Below are 20893 nucleotides of genomic sequence, written 5' to 3'. Positions count from 1 at the left end.
TATATTATTGCATATATAGCCCATATGTCATAATTAAAGCTCAAGTCAAACTTTTCTAATTGAACTAAACAGCACAGAGAAGTCTTTCCGGGACAATGCTTTGTTTATAGCTACCTTGTCATAATTACAGGGCTTCGTGTGGGTTCCATGTTTGGTTATCATTATTGCAGGAGTTTAGACAATCGCATGAAAGCAAATTAGCCTTTGTAGAATAGTTGAAGTCTTCAATACTGACAGATGTGATTTATGGTCAGATTACTCATCATAGGGTGGGGGTGTGAGTGGTGTTAATTCTCCATCTTTATTTCCAGCTGCTAGATCTGGTAGTAGGTTTGGTGCCAGTGTGGTAGCTGTGTTGTGTTGATGAGGCTACAAATGCAACGCTTTGCGGGCTCACGTGTACTCTATTATACTGTAGTATTTTGACTAAAAATCAGCCTTTTGCAATGTTGTTTCTGCAACATTTTACTAATTATTTGGCCTACCGGCAATATGAATATACATTAGAAAAATGTAATTTACAGTACACTAATTTTTCCATACCAGGTCACATAGTTTTTTGTATCTTTTATTGCATGTTATACTATGTATGTAAATCTTCTGTCTTGTCTGTATGAGAATCCTTATGTCTGTACTGTAATGCAAATCTTTCATTTATGTACAGACTTCCATTGAGCTTGTAGGGGGCTTACGTACACACAGAAGCCAATCAGAAATTCCAGAGCTGCAGTACAAATCACGCCAGTGGGACTGAACTACAGACTGATTCTGTATTGACTCAGACACTCTTTAACCCCTTAATGACCGCCGATATAGCTTTTAGTGGCGGTCATTAAGGGTACTTATTCCTCCTCGCCGCTTTTTAACGGCGCTGACGAATAAGGAAATAGCGCCGCCAAGAGGCCACGATTGCCACTGGTGTCAGCTGTGGTGTCAAAAAAAGTAAACATAATTGGTATTGCCGCGTCCGTAACGACCCGCTCTGTAAAACTGGCATGTTATTTATTCTGTTTAGAGAATGCCATAAAAATAAACACGCTGGCCAAAAATGTCGCTTTTTCATCATAGTGACTCACAAAAAGTGAATAAAAAGAAATAAAATAGTAATATGTAAAAAAAATATGATATAAATGAGGATGCCAAACCATTTTGCAACAAACAAGCACTAACATGGCTCATTCAGCAAAAAAATGGGGGTGCGTCTTATAATGAGATATACCTTACCGCTACCATTGCTGCAGGCCATAGGCTGGGATGAGGGGGTGTCTGGATCTCCTGCAGGTGCCCAGCGGTGCTGCAAGAGTGTCCGGCGCTGCTGTGGGGGTGTCCAGTGCTGCTGCAGGGGTGTCCGGTGCAGCGGGGGGCTCTGCCAACATTTTGAGAAAGGCCAGAGCTCCTCCGCAGTTTCATGGTTTCCTGTGCTGTGGACTTCGGGAAAATGGTTGCCGGGGGCGGCTCATGCGCAGATGGACAACTCAGCACCAAGATCTCGAGAAATTAGATCTCAGATTTGAGATCTTGGTGCCGTTGGCAGCCATTTTCCAAGAGTCCACCACACAGGAAACCATGGAACTGCGGGGACTCTGGCCTTTAACAAAATGTCAGCAGGAGACACCCGCGCAGCATCGAAGACACCCGTGCAGCATTGGGCACCCCCAGCAGCGCTGGACACACCCGCAGCACCGAACATTCGCAGCGGCGCGCCGCACATTGGGACATCCCCTCATCCCAGCTTGCAGCCTGCAGCATCACCCCACTCCTGCCTCCTCCAGCAGCAAACCCGGGACCCCGTTTCACAGCATCCACCACCCCGGTAAACAATAATACGCATTGATTATAAGAAGCGCCACAATTTTATTAAAAAAAATCCTATTTTTCCCCTCAAAATTTGGGGTGCATCTTATAATCTTGAGCGTCTTATAATCCGAAAAATACTGTAATTCAATTTGCTGAAATATTGTTTTTAGTGTGTAAAAATTGCAAATCATAAAAAACTACATAAATCTGGTATCACTGTAATCATACCAACCTAATGAGCAAATCAGTCTTATCACTTTTCCCACACGGCGCAAACAAAAATAAATAAAAACAATAACTGAACTGCTGTTTTTTGTTCATTCGGTGTCTGATAAATTTGAATAAAAAGCTATAAAAAAATATTATGTACCCCAAACTGGTACCAAAAAAATCTGTAAGTCGTCCCTCAAAAAATAAAAAATAACAGCTCTCAGAATATGGCAACAAAAAAAACAACTTTTTTTTATTTAAAAAAAGCATTTTTATTGTATGATAGCAGCAAAGCCTAAAAAAAACTATATAAATCTGGTATCACTGTAATCGCACCAATGTTCATTTTTCCTTTCCACATCGCTTTAGCTCCTGTGAAGCCCCGGAAGGGTTAATAAACTTCCTGAATGTGGTTTTGAGTACCTTTGGGGAGGCTGTTTTTAGAATGGTGTCACTTTTTGGCATTTTCTGTCATATAGGCCCCCCCAATGTCACTTTAACTGTGAGGTGGTCCCTAAAAAAATGGTTTCGTAATTATTGTTGTAAAAATGAGAAATCACTGGTCAACTTTTAACCCTTATAACTTCCTAACAAAAAAATATGTTTTAAAAATAGTGCTGATGTAAAGTATACATGTGAGAAATGTTATTTATTAACTATTTTGTGTGACATAACTCTCTGATTTAAGGGCATGAGAATTAAATGTTTGAAAATGGCAAAATTTTAAAATTTGTCGCCAAATCTTTGATATTTTCACAAATAAACACAAATCATATCAAATAAATTTTACCACTGTCTTGAATACAATAAGTAATGAAAAACAATCTCAGAATCAGTGGGATCTGTTGAATCATTACAGAGTTATAACCACATAAAGTTACACTTGTCAAAATTGAAAAAATTGGCCTGGTCATTAGCTCAAATTGGCTTAGTCACTAACGGGGTTAAATATTGAGAATAAATGAATATATTTGCACCCTGAACATGGAGTGTAAGGGATAATGTTTCTCATTGTGAAGAGTGATAAGCCAGTCCTGGCATGTCAAAGTGAGGAGACTTTTACGGCTTGCATGCTCCTCTGGGAAATTAAATATGCAAATTGCCTCCTCAGAGAGGAAGAGGACTTGAAGTTTATTGGAATTACCAATCCTAAAAGTTAATATCGACCCTTTAATGAGCCTTGCTATATGACTTAGGATAAAAGCCAAACCATGACTCTGTCTGCATCATTACAGTCAATGGCCCCTGTAGTACCTACAATTGAATCCCACTTTCTGTGGCTTCAGACATAAGACTTGATGTGGCCACTGAACGCGATGTGAACATATTTTCAACAACAATGCCTGCGCACACCATTAGGCCTTGAAATATATTTTTAATTTTCTTTTGGATGGAGCTGCTCCCAACCAGAAGCTGTGCAAAGAACTGCAACACAACCAACTGAATTAAGGCGTTGCTATACCTGTACAGTACTGGGTCAATATTGGTCAGTGTGGGAAAACAAAACAAAAAAGCTTTTGTGAACTAGCGTTGTGTCCCAGTTATCCTAGTCTTTATGTTAGTTATTGGGGTTGGACTTCTATAAATCAGTAAGTTATGGCATATATTAGTAATATTACAGTGTCTAAGCATTTCTCTTAGAGGAATGTCATTGCATCCTTCTGCAATAGTTATGATTCCAAAGTAATAGCAAATTTAGGTAATCCCTAGGAATCTTAAGTTGTAGCAGCAAACAACACAACTCGACTTGCAATACTAATGCAGAAGAGTCCAGGTAGGATGCCAGGTGATGGAAAAGCCAAATCGAAAAGTATAAAAATATAAAGACAAGAAAAGCTGTACTGATGATTAATAGCATTTCATGTGCTAGTTATCATTTGTGAGTATAAATGTGATTTTGACAAATTATTTAACATCTACAGCACATAATGTTAAAAACATCTGACTGCAATGATTTACTTTTGTTGGTAATTTTTTGCATCCGGCATTAATCGTAGGCACAGTAGGTTAGGATCATGATACAGAGAAGTGTCTTTTGTTTAGGATTTGAGTGATGGGTGTAGATACTGTCCACATGTAATGCAAAACAACACAAATAGTCATTTCTGATTTTTGATAACTGGCTCTTTGTTTTGACGTTTATTAGTTAATGGAACATAATCATGTCTTCTGTGTTTGTCGGAACTTGTACTGGTGCTACATAGATGTCATTGTAAAATTCACAAGGAGTTTATGTTCCTACGTACAATTTTCAGCCATTATAATAAAGAGGCAGTAAGGTCACATAAGGTTGGAAACATTCTCCCACCTCCGGCTGTCGTGTTTTAACAAAGTTATTCCAATAACTACATGATTAAACAAAGATGAATTAGGCCACAGAACATTTCTAAAGGGATGTTCTGCTACACTGTAAATGACACATCTTAAAAGTTTAGCATTTTTCCTTAACAGAACAGAAATCCATCCATGATGCCAACAAAGCTTGAATTGTGAAGAATAAGGAGCTAGATATCAGATTTTAGTTAACAAAGGACTTAGTGAAGGGATACCTTTTAAAGTTGTTTTCCTATATATATGCCATGGTGAGGTGCTACACTATGGCATAATTTCTTGGTAAGACTGATTGATTACAAGTTCAACCATCATTATGCTTATATAACATATAATCATTTTATTTATATAGAGCCAACATATTCACAATTAAGCAGGGAGGGACATGTACAAACTATAAAGACATTACATAGTAACACATAGTCCAAAAGGTACAGGATCATTGAGGGCCCTGTGTACAAGCTTACAATCTAGTCTATGCTTTTATCTATTTAGCCCATTAAGTAAATATAATATTGTACAAATGAGTTAATTGTCATTGTGTAGCCTTTACTTATTATGGGCGCTAACCAGGTCCCAAGACCTAGGGCCCCCCTAGTCTATCCTTGTGTGCCAGATTACTCCTGAATGTGGAGACACCAGGTTCATATGTATTGCTATGCTCCTATATCAAACCTGATTTGCCCCCCTACCCTCATGGCAGTGGGAAGCTGAATCGTATAGGAACACACTAACAAAAAAATCAATAGAAGATGGACAGGAATAAATGAAAATTCTAACCATATAAACTTCACTTGCTGAGCAACAGAGTGGAAAACAGAGGAATTAAAGGAAGGAGAAACCAAATAGGAGAAGATGAGGATGTGCAAACAGACAAAACCCCAAGCAACAATCTCCTGAACAAACTCCTAACACCAACTCCAACCACATTTTACAGTTCCAACTCCAGAACCAGGCAGGAAGAACTAACACTGGCAATCCCTAAGTGCCAGATGAGAGCATATATAGCAGAGGGGAGTGGCCAACATTTAACAGCTGAGAAAATCCCAGTAGGAAAGCTCCAGGAACTTCAACTGAGTATATTAACCCTTGCACTGCTAGCAATGAAAAACATGCACTGTTTAATACAATGGTGAAGTACTTTTAACTAGTGCAGGAGTTCATGAAAACAGACACCGCAGTCTTCTGGCCCCACTCTGTCACCAGACACCAGATCTCACAATCACACTTATGGGACTATATAGAAGAACATATGAAATACTCCCAATGATCAGAAGAGATTAAAAGTAAGCTATCATTAGAAAATTACCTAATGTTTAAATCTTTTTTGGTATGTTTTTTTTATTTTTTGCTATTTTTTTTTCTATTTACACAGAAGAGCGGAAGGGTAAAAATGTTTCAGATTTTTGCTTGCATGAACATCTGTGATCTCACTATTACGAAGCAAACGAGCCACCTGAAATGCCGTGGTTGTCGCGTCAGAAATGATAGACCTTGTGATGAGCCAACTTGTTAACTCAGATATTTGCTTGGACATCCATCTCTTGGCTTTTGAATGGATGGATGGAATTAATTTCATATTATTCCAACTGTCATGGCGCTCATATGATGCAGTTTTCCAATTTTCTTGGCCGAGACACTATCGAAGAAGCTGAATGATGCTGTTTCTCTTTTCTTGGGAAACCTTCATGGCTGCTCCTCAATTTGAACCAGTGACCTTTCGCTTGGAAATCAACTTAATAACCCACTGAGCTATTAGGGAATGTGAGAACAGGTTGTAATTTGTAGTATACAGGAAGAAAAAGATTTTTCTACCGCAGGAGCAAAACAGTAACAATGCAGTGACATGACAAGAAGTGAACTAATCATATTCAAAATAGTTGCAAGTCAAATTTATGTATAAGATAGCCAAGGTGATTGTCTATAAAATGACTATATTCTCATGTTTGAAGTAGTAGTGGGTTCTGAGATATAGAGCCTGAAAGTACAGTAAGTCAAAATCTCAAAATATTGTTACCCTTTTTCTAGTCAGTGTATGTTACAATCTGTATTAAAAATAAAAAAATAGAACTCTTGCAATTTTCACACTTGCAACTGGTGCTTTTTTAGACTCTAGCTTCCTGCTGTCTTTAGGAAATAACACTTGTACATTAACTATAATAGTTTTCTTTTGTACTAACTGAGCATGTGCAAAAGTCATTGTGAATGGAGGGGGAGCTGGGAGAGATTTTAAGTCACCTATTGTGATTGGAGGATCTTGTGTTATCAGCTGTGACTAGAGGTGCTACCTGTCATTGTAATCCTGCTTTTAAAGGGAACCTGTCACCCCCAAAATCGAAGGTGAGCTAAGCCCACCGGCATCAGGGGCTTATCTACAGCATTCTGGAATGCTGTAGATAAGCCCCCGATGTATCCTGAAAGATGAGAAAAAGAGGTTATAATATACTCCCCCAGGGGTGGTCCCAGTTCTGTTCTGGTCCGATGGGCGTCACGGTCCGGGGCCTCCCATCTTCTTACAATGACGTCCTCTTCTTGTCTTCAGGCTGCGGCTCCGGCGCAGGCGTACTTTGTCTGCCCTGTTGAGGGCAGAGCAAAGTACTGCAGTTCGCAGGTGCCAGGCCTCTCTGACCTTTCCCGGCGCCTGCATCTGCAGTATTTTTACGAAACCCTATTGCATTCTATATATGACTCCCTCAAAGGATCACTGTCCGATCCTTCTAATTTGTGCTCTCAGAAAATCAAGGGGTTAAACGTTCCACACAGTGTAGACAGGAACATGTGTTATCGGGCTCATTGGCCTCATAGAATATAATTTTAACTTTATTTTTTCCAAAAGTGCACAGCTTTATGGGTGCACCGCCAATGATGTTAGGACTCCTGTGCTGCTTCAACAATGGATCATTTTTCATTGACATTTACAGATAATCCTTAGCTAGAAGAAGTAGGACAAAGAGGTGTAGAATAAACTAGAAATATAATACACAATAATAGCAACTATTTAATAATGTATCCATTAGTTTATCAGACAAAGGGTTACAAAAGTCAGGATGTGGTTGTCAGAACAGGACGTTTAAGGCACTACGCTCCATATTTTGAAGTCGTCACAAAAATACCTTATTGGGTAACTCACACCTGGAGTCTATCACTTTAAAAAATAAATTCTGCCTCATTTACTTACAATTAAACAGAATTATGACCATTTGTTTTTCTTCAAGGAGGTTGCTTTGCATATCGAGGGACTAATTATTTGCAGGTGACAAAAAAGCAGGTTCGATCATTTCGTGTGTAATGGAAAGTTGACATATTTACAAGAGAGGCTGTGTGGAAAATGGCTATTAATAAAAGCAAATTTTGTGTGAAGTATTTCAATAATGGGACACAAGTGAGGGAAATTAGTCTTACATAAAACACCGGCTTCTTTTGTAGGTAATTATAGTCATATTGGTGTTACAGTGATGTACTGTGCTTTGAGGCCTTGTAATTTACTTAAAACATGAATGCTCAGTTGTGTCATATATCGTGTTAAGTAAAAAAAAGGATGATTGTAGTGGTTAAAAGTTTGAAGGGATATTTTTTTGGGGGGATGGAGTGTGAGTGTGTAATATCAGTAAAGCATACGGTTCAAAAATATTTTTTTTGTGCCGAGCATTTTATCACAGAAACGAATCTGTGCGCAGACCCTTGATGGCGATATGCAAAGTCCATGCATGGGCTATCTGTGTACCACATAGGGTGGCTCCTGTTATTCCCCAAATGATCGGCCATCATTTAAATGCCTATTGACACAGACAGACCAAAGTAAACAATGCGCACTGAGCGATCTTTGCTAAATCCCTCAGTGCACATAGACTGCCATAGATCTCAGCAGTGTGAGACCTGTTTACATCAGACAATGGACCTCTGAGAGCAATAATATTTTTCCATATTTCCCATTCATTGGGTCTTAAGGAGCCTGTTTACATAGCAAAAAAATTGTAAAATAAGTGTTTCTATCAATGCTCATTTACAATTATCTTGCATCGTACATGCAGCTTGAAGGGGTTGCCAATACTACTACAACCCATTCTCACTCTGAATGGTGCCGATAAAAGAAAAGCACCTATACTCACCTCCCATGCTGGTGCTTTTTCAGTGGTGTTGGCACTTGCATTCCTGGAGCTCTCATGTGGTTGCTATGACACGTGAGGGTGGCTCCCAATCAGTGCTGGCATCACTGTCCCCATCTTTGGACATTTTGAACGTAAACAGGAAGTCAGAGTTGCAGCTGCTCTGACTTCCTCTTGATGTTTGATTTATCCAAAGCAGTGACACCAGCGCTTATTGGGCACAGGGCTAACATATCATAGCAACCTCACATGAGCCCTGGGAATGCTACTGCCAACACCACTGGAATGGCGCCATCATGGGAGGTGAGTTGAAGTGCTTTTTCTTCTATCGGCACCAAACATTAAGATCAAGAAGGGGTTGTTCTAGTAGCAGACAACTTCTTTAAGGGTCTCCATGCACATTACATGGCTGTTGGACTAACAGTAGTTCAGCCACCAACTATTTCTTTTGACTCCTCAATACAAAGGAGTGCTCAATCTACCAACTGAACCTGTATACTCTATGAGAGAGCCACTTCATAGAGATACTCTTCTGGTGGTCACTTATCGTGCCAAGAGCAAAAGGATTTGCAGTCTATACTCAGACATGCAAGATCCTTATCCCCTTGGACATAATTTGTGGATGGAGAGTTGGTAGGCCTCCATACTTATTAGACTGTAGTCTGAGACGCCGATATAGGTAGGTTTGGCAAATGTTAATCTAATGTGTATGATTGCATTAAAAGAGAGTACTGTAGATTTTTTTACATAAAGTACGTAATTATGTGATCAACTACGGTGAAGCATATGGCTGTCTATAGCCTCCCAAGGGCAATAGCAACTGTTTGATAGGATATCATCTCTTGATTAGCAGGCACCTAAATTTTGTGTCCCCTTTGAAATCTATACCACTTAATTAATGTTGCAACTCTTCTTTCTGAACATCACAGTTTTTTCTCCTGCACAATGGTGCTAATGTGCAACTGCTGTATTGGGAACTGCAACATACCTGAAATGGCATTCATCTCTACATTCTAGGAATAGGCAGCTCAAATTTCCACCAGCCATGATATTATGATCAGAATATTCCAATTCTAAGATGGGAATAATGCATTAAAGGGAACCTGCAATTATCCTGCAGATGTGGCATTAATCTGCAGTTTAATCGCATTACTAACCTGCCCGGCGCCTGCGCGCAGCCAAATGTTGCTGGGAGAAAATTAATTTTATTCCCCCCAACAGCATTCAGTTTGAGTCACGCGCCACCGACCCTGGAGGCACTGTTACAGTCGCGACTCTGTATTCTCCGAGTGGTGACTGAACCAAAGCCGGCGTCACTCCCATGACTGAAGCATTGCCAGGGAGAATAAAGTAAATTTTCTCCCCTCACCATTCAACTATGTGCAGGCTCCAGGCAGGTTAGTAATACTATTAACCTGTAGATTAATCCCATATCTGCAGGTTAGTAGCGTTTTTTTTGGTGACAGGTTCTCTTTAAAGGTTCTCCGGATATACTGTAGATAAAACAGAAAGAAATAAAATGTCATTATAAATAAATTCTTGAATACTTACTCTTGAATCTGCATAATAGTGAAAAAACACAGCACTCTGTAGAGGTTGTGCTTTTGGTGCTCAAGTCAGGTATCCAACCCGTAGAAATGTAGTAAAGAACTTGGCACTCAGTATGTGGGCAAAAGTAGAAGTTCCTTTTATTTGTGCATCCAGACAAAAGGATAATGAATGTTTTCGGTCCGTCACAGGACCTTCATCAGAACAATCTTTAACATGAACTGGATGTAGAGGAATGCTCAATATGGGCAAATGAGCGTCCAGGATATTATAACCTGCTGTGACGGGTATATGCTGAAGGACTGGTAAACACCGGCCAAATTAGGAGAAAGGGCATCTGTCAGGAGCAACTTGATTGCGAGAGGGCAGCGCTGTGTGTCCGAGTCCGTATGTGAAGAGTGCGCCGAGCTCGTGTCCCTCCTGCTGCTCGGCGCGCTCTTCTCATACGGACCCGGACACACAACCCTGCCCTCTCGCAATCAAGTTGCTCCTGACAGATGTGCTTTCTCCTAATATGGCCGGTGTTTACCAGTCCTTCAGCATATACCCGTCGCAGCAGGTTATAATATCCTGGACTCTCATTTGCCCATATTGAGCATTCCTCTACATCCTGTTCATGTTAAAGATTGTTCTGATGAAGATCCTGTGACAGACCGAAAACATTCATTATCCTTTTGTCTGGATGCACAAATAAAAGGAACTTCTACTTTTGCCCACATACTAAGTGCCAAGTTCTTTACTACATACTTTTAATCTGCAGATACACTTATTTTGTCTAGGGAGGAAATCAGATGGACATGATAGACATCAGATGGACATCAGATGGACATGATGGACAGCAGTATGGGTGACCTCTTCTTTCCTTAGCACTCATGATATTTCCAGTATTACATTAGATAGATAGGGTGGACAGCAGTGTGAGCAGCCTCTTATTTCCTCATCACCACTGGTATTTCCAGTATTAGATCAGATAGAGTAGACAGCAGTGTGATTAGCCTCTTCTTACCTCAGCACCCCTGGTATCTCTAGTATTTGTTCAGATAGACATGGATAACAGCAGTGTGAGCAGTCACTTCTTTCCTCATCACCACTGGTATTTCCAGTATTAGATCAGACAGATAGACTAGACAGCAGTGTGAGTAGCCTCTTCTCACCTCAGCTCACCTGGTATCTCCATTATTAGTTCAGATAGACAGGGTGGACAGCAGTGTGAGCAGCCTCTTCTTACCTCAGCACCTCTGGTATATCCATTATTTGTTCAGATAGACATGGATAACAGTCATGTGAGCAACCACTTCTTTCCTCATCACCACTGGTATTTCCAGTATTAGATCAGACAGATAGACTAGACATCAGTGTGAGTAGCCTCTTCTCACCTCAGCAACCCTGGTATCTCCACTATTCATTCAGATAGACATGGATAACAGCAGTGTGAGCAGTCTCTTCTTACCTCATCACCCCTGGTATCTCCAGTATTTGTTCAGATAGACATGGATAACAGCAGTGTGAGCAGCCTCATTTTACCTCAGCACTTCTGGTATCCCCATTATTAGTTCAGATAGACAGGGTGGACAGCAGTGTGAGCAGCCTCTTCTTTCCTCATCACCACTGGTATTTCCAGTATTAGATCAGGTAGAGTAGACAGCAGTGTGAGCAACCACTTCTTACCTCAGCACCCCTGTTATCTCCAGTATTTGTTCAGATAGACATGGTGGACAGCAGTGTGAGAAGCCACTTCTTAATTCAGATTGCTGTTTGGCCTAAATGTAATATTTATGGCCAGCTTTTCAGCTAAAGAATGAAATACATTAAACGTTCAATCATTAACCTGTTTAATATTACTAGGTAGTATATAAACAGTGTTTAGTCCTTATTCTAAGCACAGTACTCATGTAAGCTAATGGTGTAGGTTCTCCAGGATAACATTTCTTCAGTTTATAGATATCCTCTACTTAAAGTGAGCCATAGTTACCCCCTGCAGCTTATATGCTCCAACTACTTCATTGCCTCCTTGCTGCTTTGTTGACATGTTTGCATCAGTGACATCAGACTACAGATCCACAAAATGCTGATGTAATCCGCATGAGATCACTAAACCATGTGACTGGCTGAAGCGGTCACATACTGCTTTCATGACATACTGTAGTAGTGTCAACAAGCACACTGAACCAGGGCGAGAGGCAGCGCTGAAGCATTAGTGAGTAGCTATGGCTCATTCTAATATTGTTAAATAGACGATACGAACAAAATAAAATAAAAATATATCCTGCAAAACCATGCTAGGGTGGATGTACATATTAAATGAATCTCCACAAACCTGCCGAATATGGTGGAACCCTCAAACCACCCAATGTGCATGGTGGTGTTTTGATTCCCCTCTCTCTCCCATAGTAGATATCATGAGAATGTGGGGTCCCTTAGTCCTTAAGGAAGACAAGCAGCCACCAGAGCTTGGCATTTGGCCAACAGCTAGCTAACGTGCATGGGCAGCCTTGCTCTAGTGCCCTCAGATTGAATATAATTGGAACATTATCTGTCTGAACTGAGTTTGAATAATATTGAAAACATTTTAATTGATTATCTGGCAGTGACAACTAAATGGGCATCATTATCTATGAGTATCTGTCTAGGATAGAGAAAGTGTGAGACCAAAGATTGATATTAATACTGTATTCTGCATACAGTGCTGACATATATGATGATGATAAATTAGTGAACAATCATACTAACATGACCAATATCAAGTCTGGTTTATTCACACTACCATATTACTTGTTATTTTGGGATCTACTATGTAAAATTCTAATTGCGTATTAAATTTAAAAAAGTTGAATATTAAATATTCTAATTAATTTTGCCCTAAGCTAATAACATAGCACCCTCTATAATATTTCTAAAGTTACACTTATTTGATAAACATGGCAGTGAATTTTTGTTTCTGATATTGTTTTAGGCTAAGTTCCCACGGTTATATCTATATGTCCCCAAAAAATTGAGCATAGCAAGGACATTCACAGATAATGAAGAAATCAATGATAATATAAAATAATTAATTTTTATTTAAATGTATTAAAAAAAAAAAAACAATAAAATCATTTGACATAAACAAGAAAACCTCAAGAAGAAGTGCAGACCAGATGTTACTGACTTGATATCGGAATTATTACATAGAAATCTGTCTAGCCATTAGAAATAAATATATAGTATACATCCAACCTCATATGTACAAACGCAATACGGTTTTTATATCCAAGTGAAAATGAGAGCTCAGAAATATTGCAGGTAGTAGTGCCTGGAGATACATATAGGAAAGTATAAAGCTGGCAGGGAACAGAGAGGAGTATATATATATATATATATATATATATATATATATTAGTACAGACCAAAAGTTTGGACACACCTTCTCAAACATTTTTCTGTATTTTCATGACTATGAAAATTGTACATTCACACTGAAGGCATCAAAACTATGAATTAACACGTGTGGAATTATATACTTAACAAAAAAGTGTAAAACAACTGAAAATATGTCTTATATTCTAGGTTCTTCAAAGTAGCCACCTTTTGCTTTGATTACTGCTTTGCACACTCTTGGCATTCTCTTGATGAGCTTCAAGAGGTAGTCACCGGAAATGGTCTTCCAACAATCTTGAAGGAGTTCCCAGAGATGCTTAGCACTTGTTGGCCCTTTTGCCTTCACTCTGCGGTCCAGCTCACCCCAAACTATCTCGATTGGGTTCAAGCCTGGTGACTGTGGAGGCCATGTCACCTGGCGTAGCACCCCATCACTCTCCTTCTTGGTCAAATAGCCCTTACACAGCCTGGATGTGAGTTTGGGGTCATTGTCCTGTTGAAAAATAAATGATGGTCCAACTAAACACAAACCAGATGGAATAGCATGCCGCTGCAAGATGCTGTGGTAGCCATGCTGGTTCAGTATGCCTTCAATTTTGAATAAATCCCCAACAGTGTCACCAGCAAAGCACCGCCACACCATCACACCTCCTCCTCCATGCTTCACGGTGGGAATCAGGCATGTAGAGTCCATCCGTTCACCTTTTCTGCGTCGCACAAAGACACAGTCGTTGGAACCAAAGATCTCAAATTTGGACTCATCAGACCAAAGCACAGATTTCCACTGGTCTAATGTCCATACCTTGTGTTCTTTAGCCCAAACAAGTCTCTTCTGCTTGTTGCCTGTCCTTAGCAGTGGTTTCCTAGCAGCTATTTTACCATGAAGGCCTGCTGCACAAAGTCTCCTCTTAACAGTTGTTGTAGAGATGTGTCTGCTGCTAGAACTCTGTGTGGCATTGACCTGGTCTCTAATCTGAGCTGCTGTTAACCTGCGATTTCTGAGGCCGGTGACTAAAGTAATGATGGCCACTCGTTTTTCTTTACTTAGCTGCTTTTTTCTTGCCATAATACAAATTCTAACCATCTATTCAGTAGGACTATCAGCTGTGTATCCACCATACTTCTGCACAACACAACTGATGGTCCCAACCCCATTTATAAGGCAAAAAATCCCACTTATTAAACCTGACAGGGCACACCTGTGAAGTGAAAACCATTTCCGTTGACTACCTCTTGAAGCTCATCAAAAGAATGCCAAGGGTGTGCAAAGCAGTAATCAAAGCAAAAATTGGCTACTTTGAAGAAACTAGAATGTAAGACATATTTTCAGTTGTTTCACACTTTTTTGTTAAGTATATAATTCCACATGTGTTAATTCATAGTTTTAATGCCTTCAATGTGAATGTACAATTTTCATAGTCATGAAAATACAGAAAAATCTTTGAATGAGAAGGTGTGTCCAAACTTTTGGTCTGTACTATATATATATATATATATATATATATATATATATATATATATATATATATATATACAAAGTGCAAGTGCTTAGTAATCCCCTTAATTGCTTATAAACAATCTAATAGTAATATCTCATATAAATATGCTCTTTTGCCTTTGCCAATATATGAAGGGACATGCAGTAGATTTTCATGTTGTAGTCTTATCTCCTGTCAGAAAGATCATGGTAAAGTATGATGAGTTTACCTTGAAACATGAAGGATGGTGTAGGGTGTGGAGCTGCTACAGCATGGTCTGGTCTGGACTCCTAAACCCCGACGCGCGTTTCTACGCTCTAGCTTAATTCCCTAAAAAATTAATGGAGTGTTTTTGTTGTATAGGAACTAATGTAAGATACTCTATATTGATACTGATAATATGGAATAAATTAATGCACTGTGATTTATATGTATACTATATATTTATTTCTAATGGCTAGACATATTTCTATGCAGTGGTACCCATATTAAGTCAGAAATAGCTGTTGGAGAAAATAGCGCAGAATAGGGTCTTTTACCTGAGATATTCAATACAATTAAATTGTACTCACCTGAAGGAGTTTTTGTTAGAGCATGTAGGATTATCTGCTGCAGCAGATCCACCAGTCACTGGGTGACAGAGTTAAATAGATGAATGGGAAAGCGTGGATTTGATCTGCGCTGCCGAATAAATGAAGATCCAGAATTGTTCATGTACTAAAGTGTGGCTTATTCCAACACGTTTCAAGGACATATGTTGTATGTGGCATATCCTGACGAAGAGATCATTGTACCTTGAAACGCGTTGGAATAAACCTCACTTTAGTACGTGAACAATTCTGGATCTTCATTTATTCGTCAGCACAGATCAAATCCATGCTTTCCCATTCATCCATATTAAGTCAGTAACATTTGGTCTGCACTTCTTTTTTAGTTTTCCTTGTTTATGTAAAATTGTTTTATTATTTGTATTTTAACACATTTAAATAAAAATTGAATATTTTATATAGTCATAGATTTCTTCCTTATCTGTGACTGTCCTGATCACAGGTTCACGTATTTTCTAAGTTCCCACAGCGCAGAGTTCAGGTGTCTTGGATGTCGTAGATTTTCACCAGTATTTTAGCACCAATTAGCAAATTTAGGTTACTTGCAATTTTTTTTGTGCGTTTTTTAGATGCATTTTTATTGCATTTTTGTCACTGAGCTTTGTCTCTTTTTGGTAGGTCAAGTTGTGCAGAAAGCTAGTTTGTTTTGTAAACTTTATTGATAAAATCATGTACGGATTACATCCGTGTTTACTGTGTTTCCGCAGTGGACATGCAATAAAAACACATGCTGTTTTTATCAGTGGAATTTCCACACCACACTCAAGTCTATGGGGAAAATACATAAATAAAACACATTTACTGCTATAGAAATTTACATTCTGCGGATTTCAAAATCACACCCTTAAAAAAAAAAATCATACTGGCATAAGATTACAGAAAACTCATTCACTTTGCTAGAACTGTGATACACTACATTTTTTCTTCATGCTAATACTTAGTGGAAAAAAATGCATCATATACTCACTGTGGGAACTTAGCCCTAGACTATACAGACATCTGCCGTACTTGTTCCTGTGCTGTCTATTTTTAAACAGATAGCAAATTGACCCATCAAATTTTATTGATCCATACACGCATCTGTATTAAAAGTGGATCTGTGTATCCATTCCGTAATACTCGGGGCAGGTCCTATTCTTATCTGTTTTGCAGATCGACCTTGTCTATTAAAGTCTATGGGGATTCATTAAACATGGATGAAAACCTGAAAATATTCTTTGTACTTTGACGCTCCATCCATGTGTCATCCACTTTGAACTGATCCATTGCTAAGAGCCAGTGGATGAATAAAAGTTCAGACTATGTGCCTCCTTTAGTTTTTAAACACAGATGAGTAAAAGAAAAACAGCTGAAACTCAGAAGCAAAATGATCAATTTTTTAACAAATGTAAAAATAAACATGGATGTGGGCTTAAAGGGAATCTGTCAGCAAGATTTTCCTATGTAATATAAGAGCAACATAATGTGGGGGCAGAAACCTTGATTTCAGCAAGGTGTCACTTACTAGTCTACTTGTTGCAGCTTTAATAAACTTAGTGTTTTATCAGCAGGAGATTATTACTAGAGGACTAGTTGTCTAATGCTGTGTAGTCCTGCTCTGTGTAACTCCGCCCCATTACTGATTGGCAGCTTTGTGTCTATGGACAGAGTGCATAGAAAGCTGCCAATCAGTGGTGTGGGCGGGGTTATACAGAGCTCAGTATTCAGAGAACTCTTAGATCTGCAGTAGATAAAACAGTGATTTTATCAAAAACGCAGACCAGAAAGTAACACATTGCTGGAATCAGGATATCTGACACTACATTGTGCTACTCTCAGATTACATAGTCAACCTGGTGACAGATTATCTTTAATGGGGTTTCAATATTGCTGATCTATGCTTAGGATTGGTCATTAATGTCAGATTGATGGGGATTCCCAGTATGGCATCCTCGGTATCAGCTGATTAGATTGGAAGTAGTGCACCAGCACTGGCACTGCTTTGTAAATATGCAGTGCCAGTGAATGGTGCTGCATCTCTGCATTTTCAAGCAAATCCATCAACTCCTTTATTCTTTGCCCCACTGGTAAGATAATTATAGTGTAGATAAGTACGAACCAGCCTGCAAGCTGATCTAAATATTGAAGAGGCTGCAGTGCTCACATAGCTCCAGAGGTCCTTCACTCAGCGGGGGGTGCCAGTAGTCGGACTCTCACCAATCATACATTGAGGGAATATTGTAAAGATAGACTAGAAATTGAAAGGGTTTTGAATGCTCATGTATAGTGCTCTTTTTTGACTCTTGGTTAAGCTTGTCTCATGTAAAACAAAAATAAGTTGGACATTTCATTCTCTTGGACCAGGGTTTGTTGTCAGAAATCTTACGTAAGGAAGAAGATCCTAGAACAGCATCCCAGTCATTGTTGGTGAACCTTAGGGCTATGCAGAACTTCTTAAACTTGCCAGAGGCAGAAAGAGATCGTATCTATCAGGATGAGAGGGAAAGAAGCATGAACCCTAACGTAAGCCTGTTGTCCTCATCATCCAGCAGCCCCAGCTCATCCCGCGTTCCACAGGTATGTCCAGTCAGTCCATCTTTTATGGTCTGCTTCACAGCCTATATGTGTGTCTAGTACACTATGTATGTATCTTTAATAAGATATGTATTACTTACTTGTCTGTAAGTGCAGGATAGAATGTCCCAGGCAACTGATGAAAATATGAGGCTTTTTAAATGATATGATTTCTTAATATGTCGTGGAATTAGTTGGGTGATCCCTGTTGGCCAATCATCCAGGACGACACACATTGGAGGTCATGTGTCAATGCAAAAACATCAGTTATCTGATGTAACTGTATTGAAAAAAATGTGTTCAGCATGAACGTCATAAGCATGAAGGTATTTCACCACTTTTACTGACACAAATTAATTTTTCATGAGTGTTGGCAAAAAGGTGTCATGTCCTTCAAGTTGGGTAAGCACAACTCATTTACCAAATGTTCTATGTAAAGTTTTCTTCTTAGAAAAGTGGCTGTGATCAACATTATTTAGTAGTAGGCGTCACCTAAAGTAACATACTGCTTAGCTACTATGTCAGTGCAGATTATTTATGTTTAGATCCTTAATCAAAAATTGAAAGACCCGAATTTATGAGCAAGATGTATAAATGCCCACAGAAACTCAATTCATCTATATTATTTAGTAAATTTCCATCATTTCCGTTATCTATGTAGTGGTCCATTTTTACTTTAGTTAACATGTATAAAGTAAAGTTCGGCTATTACAGAGGTCCATGTAAAACTTGGCCATCAATGAGACTGGAGTCTTCCAAGAATACAGCATAGTCTTTAGAAAACCTACAGGTGACACATGTCTGATGAGACCTTCATAACAGCACTTTTATTTTGCCCTTGGTTTGTCAGCTGATGGGGGAAATCATTCAATTAAAGCATTGTGGCAGAATACAGAAAATAACAATAACAGTTTAAGAAAATTAAAGACTCAAATCAGAGGCAACCTGGGGCCTGGGACTCGAAAATGAAATTTCTCTTTTCATTTCCGCTCATTTCCTAGGTGAAATTGGGTGTCCGACTGGTTAGCATAATGAGGATAATCGTAGCTGGAGCTATGTGCTCAGATGACATACGTACATGTTTAATAAAGAATGAGAGGGACATGAGGGAGTGCCGTAAATTGAGTAGTAATTTATTATTTAGAGACCTGTACCCATTTTCTCATTTTTTCTGGGAGAATTGGTTCTTGCACTGAAGACTTTATCAGACAACAGAAAAGAAGAACAAGATGCGCTAACACACCTCATCTATTCTACAATTGTTTAGGAATTAACTCGTTCAGAATACTCAAATGCGGTGCGTGAGGAAAGTAGGAAAGCTTTGCTCTACAGGCTCCATGCTAGATCAAGGGAGGTGACAACTTTGAAACCAGTGTATGTTAATAAGTTGTTCATAAGTTTTACTTCCATTTATTGTAATCTATTATTATAATTTATTATAATTTTGTTTTTCCTATACATACTATATTGTACTGATTTTATGCTTTAGCCATGTACACATATATATAATATATATACCGTATATATATATATATATATATATATATATATATATATATATATATATATGAGAATGAATAAGAGAGTGAGAGAGATGCACACTGTACATATTACTATATACCCTAGGATACATAAGTGTATTCTGTTATACAGTATCATATGAAATATATCTTGCCATTTAATAAGAGGATGAATACATATTTTTTCTTTTTAATGAATGGTCATTCATAAGTCTTTTGGGAAAACGGGTTATTAAAATTCTAACCAAAGGTTTATGAAATATTAACCGTAATGTCAGCTCAAGATTCCAATGTATTCCAGTATATAGAAAAAAGTCAAGGTCTTTTTCCATGCTCGTTCCCTAACTCCAATTATTCCTAATCACAATTAACCTGATTAGAATAATGGACAGGAAGTGTCCCACCGTAGCTAATGCTCCTTGGCACCAACCCTATTGAATCCTTTGACAATTTCTGCACAGATGGTTCAGCTAAAACATTTTCCCTTTTTCTGCCTCTTTCTTCCCCCTTCAATCTCCCAACAGATGAAAACCTCCAGTACTCCAACATCCGACATCCAGGTGAAAGTGGAGGGGGAAGCTTCCAACCATACCATCACAGCTGCTGTTTATGATGAGATTCAGCAGGAGATGAAACGAGCAAAGGTGTCCCAAGCTCTCTTTGCCAAAGTAGCTGCTAATAAAAGTCAGGTGAGCAAGCGGGAAGGGGGAGTGGGCTGTGTAATGTGTCTATGATATCCTGCAACCCCCATACACCCTATAAAACACTGCATCTGTTCATGTAAGCATTATGCTAGAAGAACCATAACTTATAGAAGGCTGGGCAAGTACATGGAGCATTTTTCCAGCAGTCTGCTTAACAGCACCCAATTTACATAATTTTGCTCTAAAGTATTGTCTCATCTGGGTTTTTATTGGTTTTTAATAATAATAATAATAATAATAATGATAAACAATCAAAGGGATTCATATAAATATCTGTCATGTCTGATAATATCAGCTGTGTGCATCCATCCTCATATCAGGATTTGTCATATCTGCAAGACCCTCTTTCTAAGCCCTACAGAAAATTAATTGATTCTTTATATTTGCAGAGGAAAGATGTAGAAGGCCAAACATTTGCAGCAACATATTATATTCCAGTGATTCAAAGTCCATCGGAGTGAGAAGCACTCTTCCCATTGTCTGTTCACTGTGCGTAATAGAGGAGGCTCCTTATGTTACATCCTTATACATTAAATGGGCATATAGGGAGGTATTGTCCTAATAAGATAATCAATTTAAAGTGATGACAAGTAACTTTTTGATCTTTTATTCTCACTTTTGCAGTTTGTAAATGAAGCAGAACATTTTAATAGTCAGCGCCTAATTCATGAAGATGTTTTT

The 20893-nt window shown here is 38.8% G+C and overlaps 1 protein-coding gene across 3 annotated transcripts in view; it reads left to right on the top strand.

Moving 5' to 3' along the window:
• The window catches only part of SATB2 (SATB homeobox 2), a 238710-nt gene that overhangs the window by 145983 nt on the left and 71834 nt on the right, over positions 1 to 20893 (top strand). For 2 of the 3 annotated variants that reach the window (XM_077272132.1, XM_077272133.1), the window contains exons 8-9: positions 17779 to 17991; positions 20033 to 20197. In XM_077272132.1, the coding sequence (XP_077128247.1) occupies positions 17779 to 17991; positions 20033 to 20197 (378 nt within the window). The remainder of the gene's footprint in view (positions 1 to 17778; positions 17992 to 20032; positions 20198 to 20893) is intronic. The other variant, XM_077272134.1, reaches the window with a different exon arrangement.

Source organism: Ranitomeya variabilis, chromosome 7 (genome assembly GCF_051348905.1).
Source record: "Ranitomeya variabilis isolate aRanVar5 chromosome 7, aRanVar5.hap1, whole genome shotgun sequence".
Classification (NCBI taxonomy): domain Eukaryota; kingdom Metazoa; phylum Chordata; class Amphibia; order Anura; family Dendrobatidae; genus Ranitomeya; species Ranitomeya variabilis.
This window is presented reverse-complemented; position numbering and strand designations above follow the sequence as displayed.